The 22,551-nt window shown below is 41.9% G+C and overlaps 1 protein-coding gene across 1 annotated transcript in view; it reads left to right on the top strand.

Moving 5' to 3' along the window:
* Window positions 1-5,677: 5,677 nt before the first annotated feature.
* KDM5A (lysine demethylase 5A) overlaps window positions 5,678-22,551 on the top strand; it is a 79,046-nt gene continuing 62,172 nt past the window's right edge. The window contains exons 1-5 of the mRNA XM_034780542.1: window positions 5,678-5,733; window positions 8,978-9,055; window positions 11,251-11,373; window positions 13,830-14,000; window positions 21,574-21,679. Coding sequence (XP_034636433.1) covers window positions 11,254-11,373; window positions 13,830-14,000; window positions 21,574-21,679 — 397 coding nt within the window. The 5' untranslated portion in view covers window positions 5,678-5,733; window positions 8,978-9,055; window positions 11,251-11,253. The remainder of the gene's footprint in view (window positions 5,734-8,977; window positions 9,056-11,250; window positions 11,374-13,829; window positions 14,001-21,573; window positions 21,680-22,551) is intronic.

Here is a 22,551-nt window from a genome sequence, read left to right as displayed (position 1 = left end):
TCATCTGTTCTTCACTGGTATCTGGACCTGTATTGCTTCCCACTCAGTAGAATCCTCTTCAGGCCACTGCCCTCTGGCAGTACCCCCTATAGTCCATCCTCACCCCCTTCTCAGGGGGCGGTGTGTGTTTGTTCAGCAATCCTTGCACTGGCCTCAGTGGCCAACCACAACCTCCAAAGTCTAGCCCCTTGTCTCAAGGGCTGGTTGCAGTTTGTCTCAGCCACCCTACTACATGGCCAGGTGCAGTACAGGGGGCGGGGTAAAAGAAGAGACCCAGGCCCACCAACTACTCTGGGTCCCAACCCAGGGACCCTCTAGTGGCAGCCTCCCTGCCCTCTTTTTCTCCCCTTGTCCAGCTGTCCCTAGGCCACTTCCCCTCTGGCCCCTTACACCCTCTAGGCCCTTTCTCTCCAGGCCCACAGTCTGGCAGGTTTTGGGCCAGAGCCCTACTATGTTCCCCCTTAGTCTGCCCAGCACTGCTCTGTCCAAAGTGCTAATCTCCTGCACTGGAGACAGACCTTCCCCTATGAAGGTCTGGGACAGGCTACCTACTGCTCGTCTGGGCAGCCTTTATATAGGGCCTAGCCTAGCCCTGATTGGCTGGCTCTAAGTTCGGCCCTGATTGGCTCTCAGTAAGCCCTTTCCAGATTGGCTGCCAGCCTGTGCAGCCACTCTGGCCTACTCTAGCCCCCTCTCACATGGGGTTGGGGCACTCGCCCCACCACAGTCCTCCTGAGGTCTCTTCCAACCCTAATATTCTATGATTCTAAAACAAAGCCCCGAATATTGGGACTGTTCCTATACAACTGGGACATCTGGTCACCCTAGTGGGAGGCCTGGGAGCCCTGTGGGACAGGAGGGGTAAGAGTCACAGTTGTACGATGAGTTTTTCATTTTATGAGTTCTCTTTCATTTTATGTCACATTTGCAAAAAACATGATGCTCTAGTGATTGATTTAGCAACCTTACCGTTCTCTAATGTAGCTTTTTGTGTTTAATGGGCTAGAGGACAAGTGACTATGTGTGACATGCTGCAGGTGAGCTCAGATGGTTAGTCATCTACTAGCACTCTTGAGGTCTCTACTTGCTTGTTGGATTGAGAGCCACTAGCAGTCCTACTTTGCTCCCCACTTGGCATCCTTTGATCTACACTGAAGGGAAGGAGAGAGGAGATGGGGCCTATGAGTGTCCCCTTATCCGCCAGGACCTCTCTCTCTTCTAGGCTGATCTTACTCTGGGAGAGGACTTGGGGATGGGAATACTCAAAGGATTTGTCCCTTTTACTCTCAAGATCAAAGGGCAACCAGAAGGGGAGTGCAGCGGGGCTGTGGTGGCTCAGACAGGAAGTAGTGGGAAGGGCAGGGAGCTCAGCATTCAAGGCCAAGGTTGGTATAGCTGCCAATGGACCTGGCATATTGACTGAAACATCAGTTACCTGATATAGGTTTTAAAAATCCAAGACTATGCTGGCCAAAGCAGGGCAGTTGGCAGCTTTGGCCACAGACAACCGCTGTTCTTTGGCATCAGAAAGATCCTCTGGGTATTGCAAATGTGGAATAATTGTCCATTGGGATGTGCAGGCAGTGGGCATAGCCTAGAGGAATAAGTTGGAGTTGCAGACCCAGTCTATGTCTACACTACCACTTATGTCAGTATAAGTTATATCGCTCAGGGGTGTGAATAAGCCACCTCCCTGAGCAACGTAAGTTACACCGACCTAAGTGCTGGTGTGAACAATGCTATGTTGGGGGGTGGATTAATGAAATCCAGGGGAGAGCTATCTCCCATCGGCTTAGAGCAGCTGCATGAGAGAGTTTACAGCAGCGCAGCTGCATCGGTTCATCTGTGATGCTGTAAGCTCTCTATTGTAGCCATAGCCCCAGGAAATCCTGATTCTATTCCTTGCTCTGCTATGAACTTGTGTGGCCTTGGCAAGTCATTTAACATCTCTGCGCCTTTGTTTCCTCATCTGTATAATGGGAGTAATTTTTCCTTATCTTGCAGTACTGCTGTGACATTTAGTAAATATTTGTACAGCACTTTGAATATATAAAACACAAGTTCCTTAATATGGATGCATGTACTTGGGACTGGTGGCCTGGGTTGGGTAGGCAGTGGCACCTGATGGCTGATGTCCTGAATTCCAGACAGAAAAGAGTGAGGCTATGGTTACACTAGAGAGTTTACAGCGGTGCTGCTGTACCAATGCAGCTATGCTGCAGATAGCTCTCTAATGTAGCCGCTCTAAGACAACGGGAGAGAGCTCCCCATCGGCTTAACTACTCCAGGCCACGTGAGTGAAGCGCTGCCCACACCAATGCTTATGTCGGTGTAACTTATGTAGCTGAGGGGGGTGGTTTATTCACACCCCTGATCAACATAAGTCACGCCGACATAAGCTGTAGTGTACGTATGCACTTAATAGCCTATAAGCACCCTTACAACCTAGCGAATATCTTAGAAGAGGCGCAGGAAGTATAAAACAGGAAAATAGATTAAGAATATGTAGAGAAGAGAAGGAATACTAGTTGTTATAAAGGCCTAGGCATACTGTTGCTGGTGTAGTATTTGGGGATAGAGTGAAAATTAGAAACAGGTGTGTTTATACATATTTTAAAGAGATGCACAGAGTTTCAGATCAGTTTTTGTCACTTGCGAGGACTGCAGAGTTAGTGTTAGTTGATAATAATCTCTTCACCAGTTTTTGAATTTTCTGAGTTGCACACATTTACGTTTTCAGCTTTAAAAATAACGTAAGGCTTGTCTGTGCATGGCAAACTTGAATACCTGAACTTTAAAAACTGAAACTTTGTGGTTACTCACTGCTGAAGACTAGTTTCCTGACATTTTTAATGGAAATATGGACTAAATTAAAAAAAAAATTATAAACTACTGAAAAATTTCTTCTGCTGTGTGCAGTATAGAACTTCTAATTTAAGGGATATTTTATTATTTAAATAACTGACATACTGTAATAGAATACTGGCCTTTTAAGGCCAGAGGAGGTAGTTATCCTGTTCCATGTGTCCAGGGAGGCCTTGAAGTCATCATCTGGAGAGAGGAAGTTGGTTCTGGGGAAGTCACTTTCTGAGAGAGGGAAGGTATAGGAAAAAAGTCCAGATTACCGTTCCTTTAACAGTCTTTGGACCAGGAGTCTTGTAGAGTGGGCAAGACAAGGCTTCTCTGTCTTCCAATTGGCACAGGTGTTTGGGGTAACCTGGGAAGGGTCAAGGAGTGGTCAGGTGATTGGGGATGCAGGTGACTCAAAAAAGAGAGTCCAAGCCGAGTCAGGGAAAGAGCCATTGAAGCTAGTTGCTAAGGAAAAAGCTCAGCCTTAGTGCCCAGCCTGAAGGAGAACTGCAGAAGGGAAGGCTAGGGTTGAAAGCAAAACACCCAGCACCAGGAAGAGGGGGAGGCTGTGAAAGCCCCTGAACTTAAGGGGACGAGTTGGAAGCTAGGGAGGCCAGGACTTAAAGGACACAGTCCCTTGAGGGAGGGCTGTGAAATCCTGGACTTTGAGAGGGGCGAAAAGCGGCTCCTTAGAGAAGTGGATGGTGCTTTTGGCTGGAAGCTGGGAATGAGCAACAGGAATGGATCCCTTGATGATTACCTGTTCTGTTCATTCCCTCTGGGGCACCTGGCATTAGCCACTGCCGGAAGATAGGATACTGACCCAGTATGGCCATTCTTATGTTCTTCTTAATAAATTAGACCTTGGGATAATGGGCATATTACCCTAAATACTTCTTGCTACGAGTAAATTATTTCTGGGGACCACAGAGGGAAACTGAGGCAGTGGCTCTGCAACACCCCCCCAGGCCACGAATAGGCACCTGGGAATGACACCCATTTATATATACAACCACTACAGTAGGATTGTTGGATAATGACATATATGCAGTTTTTGATGTTTTACTGCCTAATTTAATAGCTGCATGTGCTTAATGTACTTTTTGAAAGCATATGAGAAATCAGTAGAGAGAGAAGTAATTGTTGCCGTTTGTTTTTCTTAAGTATCTATAAAATTAGGTAACTAAAGTCACTAAAAGGTTATGAAATGAAAAAGTTCTAGGAATTTAAGATTGTTCAGATTACACTTATAGGGCCAAACTGCAGCTTGGTGCAGGCAGATGTAGCTCCTATTGTCTTCAGTGGGAGATGCCGCTGCTGATGGTGGTGCTGAATGGTCAGTTTCCAGTTAGTCTGTTAATTACATCTTGCTGTTTATAAAGGTTTCTAACTTTTGTTTTTCTTTGACTACTAGCTACCTTTGCAACTTTTACTTTTTTTGTTGAATTGGTTTATACCCATTTTATAGATGGGTACACTGAGCTACAGGGAGGGTGACCTGGGCTAAACTAGAACTAGAATCCAGCATTCATGACTCCCCTCCCCCTAGCGAATACTCTTTAGTTTATAGCTAAGAATGAAGTATGAGTGGGAGCTACTTGGATACCTTTGCTAAGAGGCACAGTATAAGACACTCAAGAGTCAAGCAGCACCAAGTGGACCTCACTCCCCACCTTGCAAAACTAAAGGGTGCCTAGAACACCACTGAGACTTCAGGCCCCAGTTTGGATCAGTATAATCATCATGGGATAATCCCAAGGAGCAAGAGGAGGTAAGAGTCTGAGCAGAGAAATTACTCTCGGGGGCAGGAGGCAATTACAGTTGCCAATTTTGGTTGGACGTTTTCCTGAAGATTCCATCACATGATATACTCTTTAATTAAAGAGTATTCTTTAATTCCTGGAAACTCCAGGACAGTCCTGGAGCGTTGGCAACCCTAGAGGCCACTCTGTTTTCAACCAGCCTGGATGGCGCTGGCCCCCTCTCAGCCCTACCAGTCACAGTCTGCCGGGAGCGAGGAGAAGGGGCTCTGGCTGGGTGGGAGGGTTGGGTCGAGTTTGGGGCGGGGCTGCGCGCGGTACTAGAGGGGAGGGGCTTTGTGGGGGAGGGGAGAGGTCATTCGCTCCCTTACATTTGTCCAGACAAAGGGGGAAATGGAATGTCGCCACCGGCAGTGAACCCTTCCAGCCTCTTCACACATTCCTCCGCGCCGGAAGTGGATGCGGCTGCCGCCGTGGCCGATCTCAAGGGCAGGGAGCAGACTCTAGAGCAGGTTTGTCCGTATCTCTGCGCCCCGGAAAGGGTGTGAGGTGTAAGGTTCCGAGCGTCCTGCTGGGGTCAGGGACTCTTTTCCGGATTGGAGGCGGAGGGGTACCGTGTCCTTCGCTTCCGGCGGAGGGATTTTCTCGGTACACGTAACTTCCGGCCGAGCCAGACTCGGAGAGGAGGAGGGGAAAAAAACCCCGAAGGGGAAACAAAAACAAACGGGAGGAGCCGCCGCGGCGGGCACCTGAGACCCGGTCTGGCCAGCGAGACCGGGCCCCTGCCCAGCTTCCTGCCCGGCTGCAGCCGGGGCCCGTAGGATGCGCCTCAGCCCCCGGCCCGGCCGGCCCTGGCTGTGACCCGTCCCCGGTGGCGGAGGCGAAGGAGCCCGTAGCCCCGACCCCGGCTGTTCCTGCGGAGCCGGTGCCCACCGCCCCCCCACCCCCAGCGCCGCCATGTCGGGGGGGCGGCGGGTCGCGCTACGCGGCGGAGTTCGTGCCCCCGCCCGAGTGCCCCGTGTTCGAGCCCAGCTGGGAGGAGTTCAGCGACCCGCTCGGCTTCATCGGCCGGATCCGCGGCCTGGCCGAGAAAACGGGCATCTGCAAGATCCGGCCCCCCAAGGTACCGTGCGGAGGGGGGACTGGTCACGCCCACGAGCAGAAGGGGCTTGAGGTGACTGGGGGGAGCCGGGCTCCCAGGGGTCCCGTTTCCTATGATCTCCCACAGTGGGTGTGATAGGCCCCGAGGGCACCTCCCCGTCGCCGCGGGGCTTTGCTCAGCCTCTGGAGGCGGCTCCCGGTTCTCCGGCTTCGTGAGGCCGGGAGCAGCCACGGACACTCCGGCATTTGCACTGCGGCCGGGGCGAAGCTGGCCTTTGGGTGCCTGACAACCCTGCAGGTGATACTTGGGCGAGCCTTTCGCCGCTGTGTGCGATGTAAAATGCAGTTGAAGTAATATGCCTGATAATGATGTGAAACTGTTTCCCCTCCTCCCCCCCCGGAAAAAAACATGGCTGGGATTTAAAGCCCTTCCGCTTGTGTTGCCTTTCGGGTAACAGATCAGTAAACCATGGTGTCTGTGTCAGGGACACGCAGTTTCTATGTATTTTTTGAGCCTCAGAAACAGGGTTGTGATAAGCCCGTGGACGCATTAATACTGGTGAATAATTGTACTCACTGCTGATGTCTGATACTTCATTGATCTGTTACTCTTCAAAACATAATTTGTTTGGATCTTAAACTCGCGAAGGTGGCTCACATGAAAACTATAGTTTATTCTTTAGGGGGAAGAAGGTTTTTCCATTCTAACATACTACTGTGTGTAAACATATTTCTGTAATTATCATTAGAACTGTCAGTGATCTGTTTTCAAACAGGAAAATTGGTATTTGTGAATTGTAGTTTAAAATAAAAGCCTAAAAACTAGGTCAGAGTAGCCAGATTATGTCTGCAGCATTATTTTATGACCACTTGCTCTGCAGAGGCTTCTGGTAAATGCAGCAGCTTCTCAGTAGAATGCACTTGGAACAATTTCACATTCCAACACAATTCCTAGGTGCAGAAAGAATAAATCAACTTTAAAATAGAGTAGCAAAAATAAAAAGATTAAAATGGTTGAGGGAGGAAGGAGAGGAGAACCCACAGAGCTGGTGTAACGGTGAAGGTAATAGTGGCAGAAGCTATTGCTTACATTTTGTGTTCCTCGGGTTTTTTCCTTCTGTTCTCTCTGATTTGCTCGAATCTGCTTAGTTGGCTTTGTGACATGGTGAAAGCTAGACTTCCAAGGAGTTACCCTTTTTAAACTAAGCAGAATCCTTTGGCTTGATTATGGAATCCAGGAGATCTGAAGAAACCATTCAAGATTCTGTCCAGTAAAACAGCCTGTGATTTTTTTTTTTTTTTTTTTGGTAGCCGAACTCTTGGTTTTGGCTTTGTATGATTGATTAGCAGGTTCCATTGCAGTGATCTTCAAGTTGAACAGTCAGGTTCAGTTTAAAATCTGCAGTAATGATTAGATGAAACACTTTACACTAATCTTACCTATTCATTATTCCTCTCTGTTATTTGAAGTTGCACATATTTTATAGCCCTGATCAGGGCCTTTAAGTGCTACTGTACTACAAATAATGAACAATTTTTAGTTTGTCAGCTGGAATATCTTATTCTCATTTTATTGTAGATATGCTGTATAATTTCTTAAATGTTTCTTAAAGTACTAGAAAACATATTTTGTTTCCTTGGAAGTTAACACCAAATTTGAGTAACAAAGTTGGGCTGCACTGATTTTTTTTTTTTTTCTGCCTGTTTGACTTTTTTGGCCTGTGATGCTCTAAGATCCCATTTATGAGGGTTTCAGAGTAACAGCCGTGTTAGTCTGTATCCGCAAAAAGAAGAACAGGAGCACTTGTGGCACCTTAGAGACTAACAAATTTATTAGAGCATAAGCTTTCGTGGTGGGCTGTAGTCCACGAAAGCTTATGCTCTAATAAATTTGTTAGTCTCTAAGGTGCCACAAGTACTCCTGTTCTTCTTTTTATGAGGGTTAAAATTCTCATCTTTATTACATGTCTAGCTTCCTTCATGTCCATACGTGCCAACATCCCTGCCTCAAGCGCTGTAGTTTATTTGAAGTTAGTTGCTTTTATTAGTTAGACTTTAAAATATCCAGGGTTTACAGACCTTTTTTAAAAGTCCTACAAAGTGGTGACCCTACCATATGGTTCTGTCCTTGAAAGCCTCCCTTATGTTCTAACTCAGTCTAAGGCAGTGGTTCCCAAACTGGGGTTTGTGAGCCCCTGGGGGTTCACGAAATGTTACAGGGGGTTCTTGGGGGGGAAAAAATCCGTAATGGTGGATAGAGCTGTCTCTAGGAACCCCAGGCAGCATGGGGCCAGCAGCCCGGAGCCCCTGGACTTCCAAGAGCTAAGAAGATCAAAGCAAGCATATCTATCACACTGAGGAGATTTAAACTTAAAGACTCCTTATAAGAATTGGAAAGGGAGGTGGATATTTTTTGCTGTTTTTAAAATTAAATAGGCAGCTAGTATTGTTTTTAAAATTGTTTTGAAGAACAAGTTTAAGCTTTTGTTGTAATGTGTGTTGTTTGCCTGAACTGCTCAAGACCTGAATGTTTGTGTAGGAGGAACTCTTCGAGTTGGCTTCTTAAATACCTTCATGCTGTTTCACATTTGATACTCCTTGATGAAACATAGGATCCTTGTCTTATAACAGGCTTATTCACTTATTCAAAGTGATACAAGCTACAAAAGTGAGATCTTGGAAGAGTGTTGCCGTTTTCATAATGTAATAAAAATACTGTAATGATAAATAATAAGTAGTGTGTAATAAACATGTCATAAAAACAAATTTTATATTTGCTAATTTGATATTTCCAAGATCACTGCTTTTATAATTTACACTTGGGTAAAGGAGAAGAATATCTGGAAATATTCATTTTTAGGAGGGGGTTCGTGAAACTTGACATTTTAGTGAAAGGGGTTCACGCACTGTTAAAGTTTGGAAACCACTGGTCTAAGGTAATATCAATCTAAATATTTAAGCTATGATATAGTTTATATTTCTACTTTCGTGGGTTCCGTATTGAGGCAACTCAATAACTTTTCCTTACTCCTAACTCAAATATTGGGAGAAGCTCATTAATTATGAAGTTGTTGTGCTTTTCTAAAATGGAAAATTCTCAGACAGATTAGAATACTAAAAAATCCTTGATTTGCTCTTTCTGTGATCAGCTGCTGATTTGCATTGTTTTGAAATTCTCAGGAGACTTTTTTGCATTTGTGGGAGAAGTTATGGCACAGTCCTTATATCTTTGAAGCAGTAAAATCTGTCTGTCTCTCTCTGTTTAGGACTGGCAGCCTCCATTTGCATGTGAAGTACAAAGTTTTCGTTTTACCCCACGAGTCCAGCGCTTGAATGAACTGGAGGTGAGCTTTTGCACCATTGACATAATTCTGTATTCACACACAAAGCAATAGGTCTCCTTGCTTGAGTTTTGCATCTTGACTGGTTTCTGGATTGGTAGACTTTAATATCCCACAGACCACATGAGTGCTTATAATTGGCACTAGCAGAGTTTGGATAAAGTAACTCTCAAAGACTTTGAGAAGTCTGGTTTTTATTTTATTATTCAAAATAACCACAAGAAGTGTTGTTTCCTCAGCTGGAAACGTCTAAAATGAATGCTAAGGACTATGTTGTGTAGTAAGAGTAGCTAGTGTTCAGAACTCCCCACTGTTTTTTCATAAGGTATTTACTGCTGTTCTTAATCCCCAAATTGCCTAATATTTAACCACTTTGATAATACCTCTTAAATCTTTAGAAACAAACAACAAAAACACCACCACTAATAGTTCCTTTTATAGGTCTAGCCAGGTTAATTTTTAGGACTAAAAATTAACAGAAGTCTTTAAAAAAATTAGTACAAGTCCCTTTCTGTCCAGATTTTTCCAAAGGTATCTCTCCTTTCCCCACACTAGTTTTTAAATCCCTGTCCTATTCAGATACCAAACCATCATGAGCTAGGTTCACAAAAGAACATAGGGGCCTTATTGCCACTCTAGTCACCTGAGTTCCAGAGTCAGGCCCCACTGGCATTCACAAAATCCCTGCTCAGCTACCGCCAAACCTTATAGGTTCATAAACTGGTTTGGTGCCTATGTTTTTGCAGTAAATGTTCCCTAGATGCCTATGTTTTTGCCTCTTTGTATGTGCACTGCAGCCTCACTCTAGGCGTCTGGATGCCTAAGCCCCAGAGTGATACATGAATCGGGGGAAGATAGGCATTGCTCTGCCTAACATGCTTGCAGGGCCATATCAAGGTAGAAGAGGACCTCCCTCATAATTTTGAGCCTGATGGATAGGGTACTCACTTGGGATGTGGGATACCCCCAGTTCAAGTCCTCCCACCACCTGAGTAGGAGAAGGGATTTGAACAGGGATTGGCCACCTCTCAGATATGTGCCCTAACCACTGGCCTACAGGATATTCTGATGTGGGGCTCCCTCAGTATCTGGGCTAAAAGTTAAGGGAGGTCCTGACTCCCCCCCGCCCTCCCCTTTCAAGCCCCCCTTTTCCCCCCCCCCCCCCCCCCCGCTTCTTGCAAAAAAAGTACCAACCAACCAAAAAGCAATGTAGGTGCCTAATGCCAAAAGAGGGTTTGCAGCTGAGAATCCCAAACAAATTGGGGTGCCTCCCTGTAACTGGAATTAGGTGCTGAACTCCTGAAGAGTGGCAGGGCTGAGGACACATCTCCCGTTGGCTAACTTGGACAAGGAGCCACTCAGAGTTTTCGCTTTTGTGAATCCTGTTCTGACGTGCCTATCTCCCTCCATATTTAAAACTCTCACTGCCATATGCTGGGACTGCTTGACAGAGGATGGATCACTTGATAATTGCCCTGTTCTGTTCATTCCCTTTGAAGCATCTGGCGTTGGCCATTATTGGAAGATGGTACTGGGGTAAGTGGACCACTGGTCTGACCCAGGATGGCATTCTTATGTACTTCTTTGTTGTATGGGAAGTCTGAGTACCTAACCCAGGCTTTGTGAATCCCAGTGATTTTCTAGACACCTAAAAGTTAGGCAAGGTGGTGTTGAGCATCACCTTGCTTAAGTTCTTTTGTGAATCAAGCCTCATTTGTCTCTTGGCTTGTGAGTGAGTCTCCTTGTGCAACAAAGGACACGGAGTGCTCCAGAAACGCTCCAGGGGACCTTCTGGCACAGCCCAAGGCATGTAGTAGGTCTGCTGTTCCTCAATTTTTTTTTTTAATATTAACAAGTACTTTAATAGATGATCTTACATTCCTGCCTAGAATGTTTGTTTTTTCACGAGTTTACATCTTGGCTTTAAAAAGAAAAATTGTTCTGGGTAGGAAATTGTCTCCTAAGATACCAACAAGAGTGCAAAGTTTAAAACAAAAGTTTATGAAGATTTGCTCCATTATTGACATTTCTGCCTCCAGTTGTTTTACAGGGCAAATGAATAGTAAGTTGTCACATTCATAGTTGTATTATGAACATGTAAATACTGTTGTCCTTTGAGTCCTTTCTGTCTAGATTCTAGGCATTTCTTTCATGTCTGACTAGGGTCAGACCAATCTGTATTCTTGTTGTGATTATAGGCAATGACCAGAGTGAAACTGGACTTCTTGGATCAGTTAGCAAAATTTTGGGAACTTCAAGGTTCCACTTTAAAAATTCCTGTGGTGGAGAGAAAAATCTTGGATCTGTATTCTCTGAGCAAGGTGAGTAAGATTCTTCGGGATTTGGGGAAGCAGGGGACTACCTGGGGTGATGGTAGCAGTTTTTTGCAGATTGTGTGCTCGATATACTGTGAAAACAAGGTGATACTTAAAATATTTGTAACCAGAAAGATTATAAGGAAATGGCGACAATTACAAGTACAGATAACAATTACATTTGTGTTGGTGGCTCAATGTGAAAGTCCTGCAAAATTAACCAGTAGCTTTATTGGCCAGTTCTTCTCTTAGTTGCTCTCTACACATTGTAGGGCAGAGCTGTAGGAGTGTAGAGCTCTTTGCAAGATTAAGGGCATGTCTATACTTGGAAATTTACCAAAATAGCTACTCCTGGAATAATTATTTCATCAGGGGCAATGTGTGCCCACAATGTGTGCCATAATAGGTGCCAGCCCCTGAATCGGAAGGAGAGCCTAGAACAGCTATGTTGATATAAGTTGGAATAAGAGTGCCTTTTTCCAATTTAGCTGTTAAAAGCAGTATTTTGCCAATATAAACTGCATCTACACAAGAAAGGTTTTGCCTATATAGCTGTAGCAACAAACCTTTTTTAGTGTAGATTAGGCCTACGAATGTGTGGTGGTACTAGCACTGCTAGATCAAAGATCCAGTTTCCACTTACTCATCAAAATGTACTTGTCTCAGGTGAGTGGAAATTTGTAGGGTGTGCAGTAGGGTAAGTGGCGTTGAACAATTTGTAGAGTGAGGGTGCTGAAAGCCATTGAATAAAACTTGTAAACCCTGTATATGATGGAAACTACTTCAAGCTGTGGGTGCTGCTGCATTCCTCGTTCTGGCACCCTTGGGTAGGGTACATTGCTTTAAAAGATTATGCTTTAGAAGAATTTGTTTTTCATAGACAGCCTTATGGGCAATGTGTATGTTTCACTTTGCTTAGCTGTCTTTGGAAAGCATTGAAGGTTTATTTCCATGTCTGCCATGGTTTGTTAGGAAATGTTACAATAGTATTTGCATAATGCCAGTGGGAATGATATTTGGGACACTGGCATGAGTTAGAGCGGGGACCTCAGTTCTGTATGAGTTAAAACTTTAGTTGTCTAACTAGTTGATGGCACAAATTACTTGCTTTGTTTAGTGGAAACTCACTGTCCTATGATTGCAAAGATTGTTTTTATTTTGTTAGTGTCTAGGTAATTGGCCATTATTGTTCAGAATGAGTGGGTATATAAATTTTGGTTGCTTTCACTATGTTGCTCATCTTATAGAGTGAGTTACAGCTGCATTAACTCATTATTGGCACTCCATAAAGCTTGGTTATTCTAAGCTAAGGTGTAATCATAGCTTTACATAATGGATTCTCTAATTATTTTTAAAAACTGAACTGGAGAATACTTTGTAATGTGAAAAAACAAAGGAAATAGAGGAAAGTGTGATTTTAATTTTTACTTGTGTTAAACGATTATAAAAACTGATTATTTAAAATCTAAATTACTTTTCACTTAGGCTGTTACACTTTTGTACTTATCAATTTAGCTTCTAAACTGAGTAAGGTTTTCACTTTTTAGTTCCACTGCATTAATAATGCTTTGGTGTCTGCATTTCCATCAGTCCCTGCAGTGTTAGGCATATAACTTGGGCTCTTTGAGGAGGGAAAAAGTTTACCACCAAACTTAAGATGTGTAGAAATGTTTAGAATCTTTACAAAATTTAAATGAAACCAGGATTGGTCTATTTTGGTTTTAAACTGTTTCTCAGTGACCCTTAAAAGGAGGGGAGAGGGTAGAAATGTGGTCAGTGTTCAGAGGAAGCATTCCCTGTGCCACTCTCTGACCTTCATTTGGAGACAAATGGACTGTTTTTCAGGTTAAATAAATTAGTCCTATGTAGCCAAAGAGGACTTTGTATGTGAACTGATAGACTCAATGGCTATTGAAATAGTGTTGCTGCAGCAGTACTGATCTAGTAGGAAGGTGAAGTCAGTGTCTCCACTTTTGACAGTAGTTTGTTTCATCCAGGGTTCTCTGAGAATTTTGTAATTCTGGAGTCCTGAGCTTCAACGCTTCCTTCTGTATTGGGTCTGTTAGAATTGACTCTGCTTCTGGCCAGACTCTTGTGTTTTTCATCAGACTGCACATCTGATGAGTGACTTTTTATTTTGTTCTGACAGTGGGTTTGTATTCTTTCCAACGTGTCTGAAGTGCTGCTTGTTTATACTCTGCCACGCAGAAAGAGACACACTTTTTATTAGTTTCTGTGCAACGGAGCTCTAATAAATGCATCAGGTGACAGAGACAGAGATGTGTTCGTTAAAGTACTGCCCCGCCAGGAAAAATCCCCATATCATAATTATGGGTCTCTGAGTTTCACAGAATCTTTGAAGGTTTGGTCTGTATAGTCATGTATGGTTCATACACAATGGTTAAAGGAACCCAATCTTCCTTAAAAAAGTTTCTTAAAAAAATAAATGTGTTTTGTTTCAGATTGTTGCCAGCAAAGGAGGCTTTGAGGTGGTCACTAAAGAGAAGAAATGGTCCAAAGTAGCTAGTCGGCTAGGCTACCTGCCAGGAAAAGGCACTGGATCACTGCTGAAGTCTCACTATGAACGGATACTGTACCCCTATGAACTCTTCCAGTCTGGGGTTAGCCTTATGGTGAGAGACTTGTTCCCTTTCATGATAGAAAGATTCAAATTGCGTCCGTTTATTGCTATATACTAAACTGTCACATGTGGTTCTGTGCTCCTGAAAGCAGCAACTACTTTCATCAAAGCAGCACCTCTTCACATTTGGAAGAATAGAATTAGAAGTTGCATTGTGATTTGGAGTAGTGATTGTATTTTTAGGTTTCTTTTATAGGTGTGAGATTAGTTTTGTCGGGAATGGGAAACAGGGCAAAGAGTGATGTACCTGTTTGGGAAGGTGTCTTTATTACCCTTTGTTAGACAGCTGTCAAGATTCAATCTTCTTATTTCAGACTGCATGCAGTGATTTCTGTCTTGTCCAAATGGCATGTGTACTGCAGTATGACTTCACTGGTAGCCCTATTCCTCAACAAACAGGATGATTCACAGACCATAGAGAGTCTGATCCCCTGATCAATCAACCCAGTGTCCTTCTGTGCTCTGATCCTTTAGGGCATCCAAAAGCCAAACTTGGACCTTAAGGAAAAAGTGGAGGCAGAGGACCTCGGCTCTGATGCCCAGGCTTCCCCAAAGCAGGGTACAAGAATGAACGTTGTGCTGAAGAGAACCAGACGCATCAAATCCCAGGTACCCACATTACTTGGCCACTATAGACAGAGTGCATTTATTTTTTGCACCAGTGCAATAGCACTGAGAGTGCAACAGCCTTTGTCTGGCCATGGGGGCCCACTCAAACGTGCCACAAGGAAGTAGTCCTTTTGTTAAACTCCAGAGATATGTATCTCTTAGGCCTGGTCTATTTACAGAAATCATATCAGCTTAACTAAAGTTTGCTTTTATAAACAGATATAGTTAAACTATTTTCATATTTTCAACTGGCTTATATTGTGTTGGTTTGCATCAGTGAATGCACCAATGCAAGCAAAACGGATATAAGCTGGGTGTAAATTGATATAAAAGTGTGTCGACATGGGGCTTGCATCCATTTAACTAAATTTTGATTTTAGACACACCTTTAGCTAAACAGATGTAAGCGTGTGTGCAGCTAAGGCTTTGCAGTCAGTTGAAAACTGTGGAAATGGGACCAATTATCACAAGATTGACAGACAGTTTTTTGTGAAGAGCTTGCAGCTGGGAGGGAAAATGCAGAGTGATGGCTGGGAAATCTGTTCCAGTTCCACAGCTTTTCTCCTGAAAATAAGCAGTCTCTTTTGTGTGGGTTAAGGCTATTATTGCTACAGCAACATTTAATATTTTACTAGTCAATATTGAAATTCCACAAAGACGGCCGGTAACTTTCCCTTCAAACTGAAACAGCATCACTTCACATGTCAGTACATCAAAAAAGACCTTGCAGTCTTGGCCTGATTTTCCTCCTCTTTGTTTCTTTCCCTGCAGTCTTGTTTAAGCAGGCCATCTCTGTTTCTTATAAAATAACATGCTCATTGTGAAAAGAGAATCTCTGAAAATTTTTGGATGGGTCCACGTGGCACGTTCTAGTGGCTTCTTGCTGGCCAGTCAGTGGGACGTGGCTGAGAGCTGGGTTTTAATTTAATCTTTTTTACTATTTGCGCCATGCCATTCTGGACATATTTTAAGCACAATGAAATTTCTTTTCCATATCTAATGCTATCAAAAATATGTCTTTTTCTAAAGTGCACATCTCATGCCACTCGGGTTTCTCCTTGCTTTTGCTGAGTATCCCTCCGCTTTAGTAAATAGTGTGTTTTGTTTCTCTTAGGTTATGGTTCATTTAGACAGGGTTGTCTTTTATCTGATCTCACTTTCTGGCAGACTTACTACATTTATTTGTATAATGTAACCATATTCAAAAACATCACAGCAATAGTTCTAGGCTGTGATCATGTGACATCTCTCAAACTATGTTGTCTTGGGTGTGATCAGTACATGGATGGGAGATACCTACCCAAGAAAAATCCGCATGTTACAGAAACTGCTGCTCCTCACTAAGTATGTGGAACTCTTCTGAGTTGGTATTGAGCCATTGTCTAGGGGGCACTATGCTATTGTGTCTTTTTCAGATGAGGTATAAAAGAGACACTACATCATTAAGATCTCATCGCTCTTTTTACAAGACTGCTTTCAGTAGTTTCAGTAAAACAATGGTATTCCTCACTCTCCCTTCTAAAAACTGTTCGTAGTGTTCCTGGCACAGAACAGCTGCTGCATTTCATTGGTGGGTGAGTTATCTTTACACATATAGTCTGCAAAGCTCTTTATTGTTGACTTATACAAAAATGATTTATAAAATCTAAGCATGCTTTCAATTATTTTAGCACTTAATAAAAGAAATGAAAAGTGAATTCTCCAACCTATGAGAAACTCAGCTCACTCACTTCACTTAATTAGGAAAAGCCCAAATATTTTTTATGATGCATTCAGAAGGTCTAATAAACTTGTTGGACTAACTGGGGAACTGAATTCAAAGCAGAGACCTGTCCCTTATTCTCCTGTTGAGAATGCCCTGCTGCCACCTGCAGATAGCATGACTGCAAATCTACGGACTGTTTGCAAAATGTTCCAGGTTTTAGTTGTAGGGCAGGTGCTTATGGGGAGAAGCAGTCTCTACTGTAGGCAGGAATCCAAACCACCTAGCCCTTTGTAGATTAAAGTGAACACCTTGATTTGTATCTAAACCAGCTGAGGAGCCTCCAGAACCCTCATGTTTAATATGCCTCAGATGTGAATATCCATCAGATCAGGGGCAGGCAACCTATGGCACGTGTGCCAAAGGTGGCAAGCGAGCTGATTTTCAGTGGCACTCACACTGCAGGGGTCTTGGCCACCGGTCCGGGGGGCTCTGCATTTTAATTTAATTTTAAATGAAGCTTCTTAAACATTTTAAAAACCTTATTTACTTTACATACAATAATTTAGTTATATATTATAGACTTATAGAAAGAGAAGTTCTAAAAACATTAAAATGTATTACCAGCGCACAAAACCTTAAATTAGAGTGAATAAATGAAGACTCGGCACACCACTTCTGAAAGGTTGCCAACCCCTGCATCAGATAAACATGCTCCTGTATTCTGCATCAGATGAAGATGACCTATGTAGAGTAGAGTATGTTGCCAGTAATCCAACTGCAGGTAACAGTTATGGTTAACTGATGATCTCTTTATCTGAGAAGAGTTTCTAAGTGAGAGGCAATATTACATTCTAAAAAGCAGAGAAAGCATTGTGGACCTATTACTTACAGATCAATTAGCTAAGAATGAGAATAGCAACAGTTTGGAACTAGCGACTGCAAGTTACTTGAATTAAGTATGGTACTGCTGCATTTGTGAAACAAAGGTACTAGATTTCAGGAAAGCCAGATTTTAAGAAATTTAATAGAGATGTGAGAGAAGGATATTTTAAAATTCTCCATTGTAAAAGAAGGCTGGGAATCTTTAGATACTATAATTAAACCAAAACTGGCTAAAACCCTCTGGAAAAATAACTGAAGGAACAAGTAGCGGAAGATTGGTTTTGAAAAGACTTCTCAAAGATCTGTTTTAACCAGTCCTATTCTTTTTCCCATTATACCAAAATAAAACTCTTGTAAATGGGAATGGTGGGGAAGGCAAGCAATAACTTAGTAAAGGCGTGCAAGGAAAGGAAGAGAAGTAAAAAAGATTAACACTAGAAAATAAGGATGGCTTTACAAATGTTGGAAAGCAGGTCACTTATTAGGTGAGGAGTGATATTAATAGCTGAAAAATGGCTTAGATGCATTTTTCTTTTACTACTTAATTTAACAAAGTTTTAAGGGAAATCCTGTTTAAAAACAAAAAGCAGATTGGGAATACTGGAAATTACAGAGTAAAGACAAATAAGCCATAAGGATGCATTCTGGGCTGTTAAGGGATTTGATTAATGAGCTTACTGCACTGCTGATAATTTATTTCTAAAAAAATCATTGAACTGGAAGGAAAGAAAAGCCAATGTTGCTCTAATCTTTTAAAAGGTGATACTATTAAAGTGACACGAACAACTTCAAATCTAGAGAAGTTTTTAGAAGAGTTAAAAGTTGCAGCAACACTTTTGCCTCGAGTTCCTGTACCAATTTTTGTGGTTTGACAATCACACTTTAATATTTTGAAAACATTTCTGTGTTAGCGTGGGAGATAATTGCAGTGGAAACTGTTCAAAAAAACAATTTAACATACTATATAAAAAGTGCTGGGAAATGCACAAAGTAATAAAAAAAAGTTATGTTATCAATTATAATAATCTTAGGTGCTACTTGTAATAATAGAAGTTTAAAAATACACCTCCATCCTGATATAATGTGACCCGATATAACATGAATTCGGATATAACGTGGTAAAGCAGTGCTCCGGGGGGAGGGGCGGGGCTGCGCACTCCGGCAGATCAAAGCAAGTTTGATATTACGCAGTTTCACCTATAATGCGGTAAGATTTTTTGGCGCTTGAGGACAGCGTTATATAAGGGTAGAGGTGTATCTCATAGAAGTGACTTTTCAAGTTGATGGTGTCCCTTGAAAGGATGAAGTACTTAAACCCATAATTGGATCCTGTTAGTGTTTTCTGATATGAAAGAAAAAATACTTGATTTTTCAGTTTAGCAATTGTCGGATGATGGAGTAAATAGAGAAATCTGTTAAAATAGTATAGGAAAAAGATGGTGATGACAAGTCTACTTCATTGCATGCTCAGTCTCAAACCCTAGTTAGGAATAATAACATTGTGCACTTATTAAACCACAACGTTAAGGCAGAATAACGTCATTAAACACTTATATTGTGTGACTGTTGATAGAAGTGTGTCTGAGGTTGTTAGTTTTTTTTTTTTTTTTTTTTTTGGGCTAGAGTGCAAGTTTGAAGTTGATAGATATATAGATAGAGATATAGATATATATATGGCTTTTTGGTATCTGTTGGAAAGTTGGAGCGCGTTCTGCTGTAAAAGTGGCATGAGACTTTTCCTGTCCTATCCCTTTAATTCCGTGCTTTCACAATTTTGAGTTTGGAAGTATCTTGATGCAGTCTTAAGCGTCACTAAATGAAGTGTGGGTTTTAATAATCTTGAGTGTTTTTGATATTCATAGGTTAGTCTGTTTGTAAACAAGTGCTATTTGTTCTATAGGCATTTATTAGATTTTTTTTTTTTTTAAACGTTTCCTTGTGGTCACATAACTTGTACTTTTGATATATGTGGTGTTCCCTTTACCTGATGAGAAGAATTAGTGGCTATAGATGAACTCATCATTACCTTTTAAAATTGTTCACTTAGAAATATAATGAATTAGAAGGAATAAGAATTGAGAAACATGGTTAATATTTAAAAAAAAAAAAAAAAAAACCTAGGCAGATAAGCTTGATTTAATTTTATAATTTTTATCAAAAAGCAATATGAGAAGAGAACTTGATGTAACTTCTGGATTTTAGTAAAGAATGATATTCAAATTAATTTTTCAAATGAAAGTAAGGATTGGGATTACAACAAGCAAATGGACTAAAAATTGCCTGAAAATCTGTAAATAAAGAGTGAAGATTTAATGAGAACATTGTGTTGTTTGGGGGAAGGAGGTAATTTGATACCACTGGGATCTCTCATAAATCCCATTTTATCTGTTTTCATTAATCATATGGAGTAGTGGGAAAACAGTGTTCCCATAAAATTAAAGGGACGCCAACTTGAAAAATCACATTTGTCTGAATGGTGTACCTGTATACTAAAATATTTGATTGCTATCTTTTGATTTATGTTCTTCGTATATTCTCATGGACATCAAGATCAGTTACGCCATTGTCCAATGTCAATCAGTTTTTCACTTTCTAGAAAGATTTCTATAAAAATAAAGAGGTGAACAGAAAAACCCTTTAAAATGTAAGGAATTTAAAAAAAAAATCAGCACGTATTACTTAGAGTGCTGTATCAAACTGGATTTTAAAGTCAATTTTTAAAAATTCAGGTTTATAGTCTCCCTTTAAATTATAACGCATTACCATTACTAGTGGGAACAGAGGCATAACACAGATGATCTACAGATATTTGAACATGAATAGAAAATAACTGATATTCAGAATGGAAAGTTACAAGTTACTATACTGGGTGACAAAACAAGCTCAAACACAGAATCCAGTCGGAGGGAAATATCTGGATAGCAGTAGTGCTTAAAACAAACAAACAAAAAAACCCATGGTGATTAACAAATGAGACTTGCATTTCAGTCCATTTTGGCATCCAACTAAAAGAACAAACATGAAAAGTTGACATGAATATGTGGAAATTATATTATCTGTTTATAGCAATATTGTCACTGCAGATGGAGTTTCTCATTCAGTTTTGAGCACCGCTTACCAGAAAGCTTATTTTTGTTGTTGTTGTTGACATCACTGAGGATTGTGATAGGTGCCTTGCAGTACCAGCAGAGACCCGATTCATACCCCCAAGGAGCTAACAAACTTCTCAGACATAGTACAATAAGAGTAATAAGTTTGTAAAGGGGAGCAAGAGAAGGAAATGCAGGGTAACATCAGTAAGATACTGCAGTTTCTCAGTGAGCATTAGTGGGCAGCGTGATGGATTAAAAATGTTTTAGTTGACTGACTTGAAGGCTTTGTAGGAGCAGCAGGTTTTTAGGAGAGACTTGAATGAAGAAAAGGTAGTTTCCTTCCTGAGCTGGTACACCAGGCCATTCCAAGAGTAGGAGGTAGCATAAAAGAAAGTACGTGGACCAAGTGAGAGAGTTTTTGAGAAGTAAGTGGACAAAAGATGTATTGAGGTTCCCATCTCTGGTGGAGTGGCGGCAATGATGGAATAAAACAAGGTTGGATAAGCCTATAGCACCTAGTACAATGGAATCTGGGTTCATGACTAGGACTCCTAGGCACTATGGTAATACAAAAATAATGAGAGGCTCGGAGTTATGTAGGACTGTAAATGAATGGACAGGATGGGACAAAACATTAAAATAGAACAACCCTGCATTGTCAGGGGGATGGCCTGGATGACCTAATAAGTATTTTTCATTGCTTAATTCACATGAATTGAAGCACACCATGTGTAGGTAGGGGCTGTGGGGAATAGTAATTCTGCCATTGTATCTGAAAATCCAAGCCCAGTCAAGGATTCAAGAAGACCTGTGAACATCATTAATAGTTTGTGGATATAGCCACCCACTCAAGGGAGCAGATGAAAGGTGCCACATAAATAATGTATTTATTAATATCAAACTTTTCCTGATCCATAGTAACTTGGAAAGTGTTGCATCGGTGATTAATTGTTTTTGCCAGAAGTCAAACCTAGTTCTCTGTGATCACTTGAATAGATCAACCTTTGTAACAAAACTCTTTAATGCTAAACGTGGAGACATCTGTTTAGAGAATTGGAAGAGAAGTTCCAGTCTGTTTCATTGCATTCCCGTTCTTGCATCTGGATATTGGGTTTGGGGATGAAAAATCAGGCCTTGCATCTTCTAATGGGTAAAACGGATGTTGTGATTGTGAATGGGGCAATGAGAGGAAGAGAGTAGAGATACATGTGTACAGTGAGTAGTGGAGACCTGGAAGGTAAATGCTGATGGTTGTGTTGATATGGTCTTGTTTTCAGGCAGAGGCAGGAGAGATGAGTAGAAATACTGAGCTGAAGAAGCTGCAGATCTTCGGAGCTGGACCCAAGATGGTGGGACTGGCATTGGGAGCAAAGGATAAAGAAGGTAAATAAGACTCTGGCTTATCCTGTAGGTAGGGGTGGGAAGGACACACTAGCCTGTCTCTAGACTCTAAAACAGTCTTTTGAACCAAACCTCGCTGCTCTCTCTGGAGACAAGTGGGAAGAGGTAAAAATGAGCCACTATGATGTGAAAAAGTTAAACATTTTGGGATTTAATTCATGGGGTGTTGACAGAACTCATGGTGGCTAACCACATTGGCTGGACTCTCTTAATTTGCTAGTCATATTTCTTTATTATTTAGGAAACATACTGTACCAGTTGAGAATTACTGGACTTGAAAAAAGGGTTGATAAATGTTGACACCAATCATGCTAGATAAGCACCCAAATTATGAGGGTAATCCACTTCGCTTCATGATGTTCCTGGATCTCCTGTGACGATCAGCAAGGGAGGGTTTACTCTTTTCCCAGTCATATACAGCTTGATACAACTGGCAGTTTACTTCTGGGGAAATTCTGTGCCAAAAATTAAAAATTGTGCGCACATTATTTTAAAATTCTGCATATTTTATTTGTCAAAATAACACAATATAATCACTCCAGTTTCAATTATTTATTTCAAATTTATTTCACAATACCTGTCAACAAGTATGTGGTCAATACAGACAACAGCAAAAAAGATTCTCCCATGAGTAAAGAGTTATAGAAACCCCTACAGCAGCCCAGTTCCAGTTGGGAGGTGCTGGAGGGGGGCTGTGTGGGGCCTCCAGAGCCTAGACACCTGCACTCCCATTGGCTCAGAGCCCAGCTGCGGGGCACCCCCCTGGCCCAGACACCCACACCCTCTTCCTCCCAGAGCTCAGCCACAGGGTACCGCCCCCCCTCCCCCGGCATCCCACCTCCCCCACAGAGCCC

Source organism: Trachemys scripta, chromosome 1 (genome assembly GCF_013100865.1).
Source record: "Trachemys scripta elegans isolate TJP31775 chromosome 1, CAS_Tse_1.0, whole genome shotgun sequence".
In the NCBI taxonomy this organism is placed as follows: Eukaryota; Metazoa; Chordata; order Testudines; family Emydidae; genus Trachemys; species Trachemys scripta.
The sequence above is the reverse complement of the archived record's forward strand: the minus strand, read 5'-3'. Positions and strand labels throughout refer to the sequence as shown.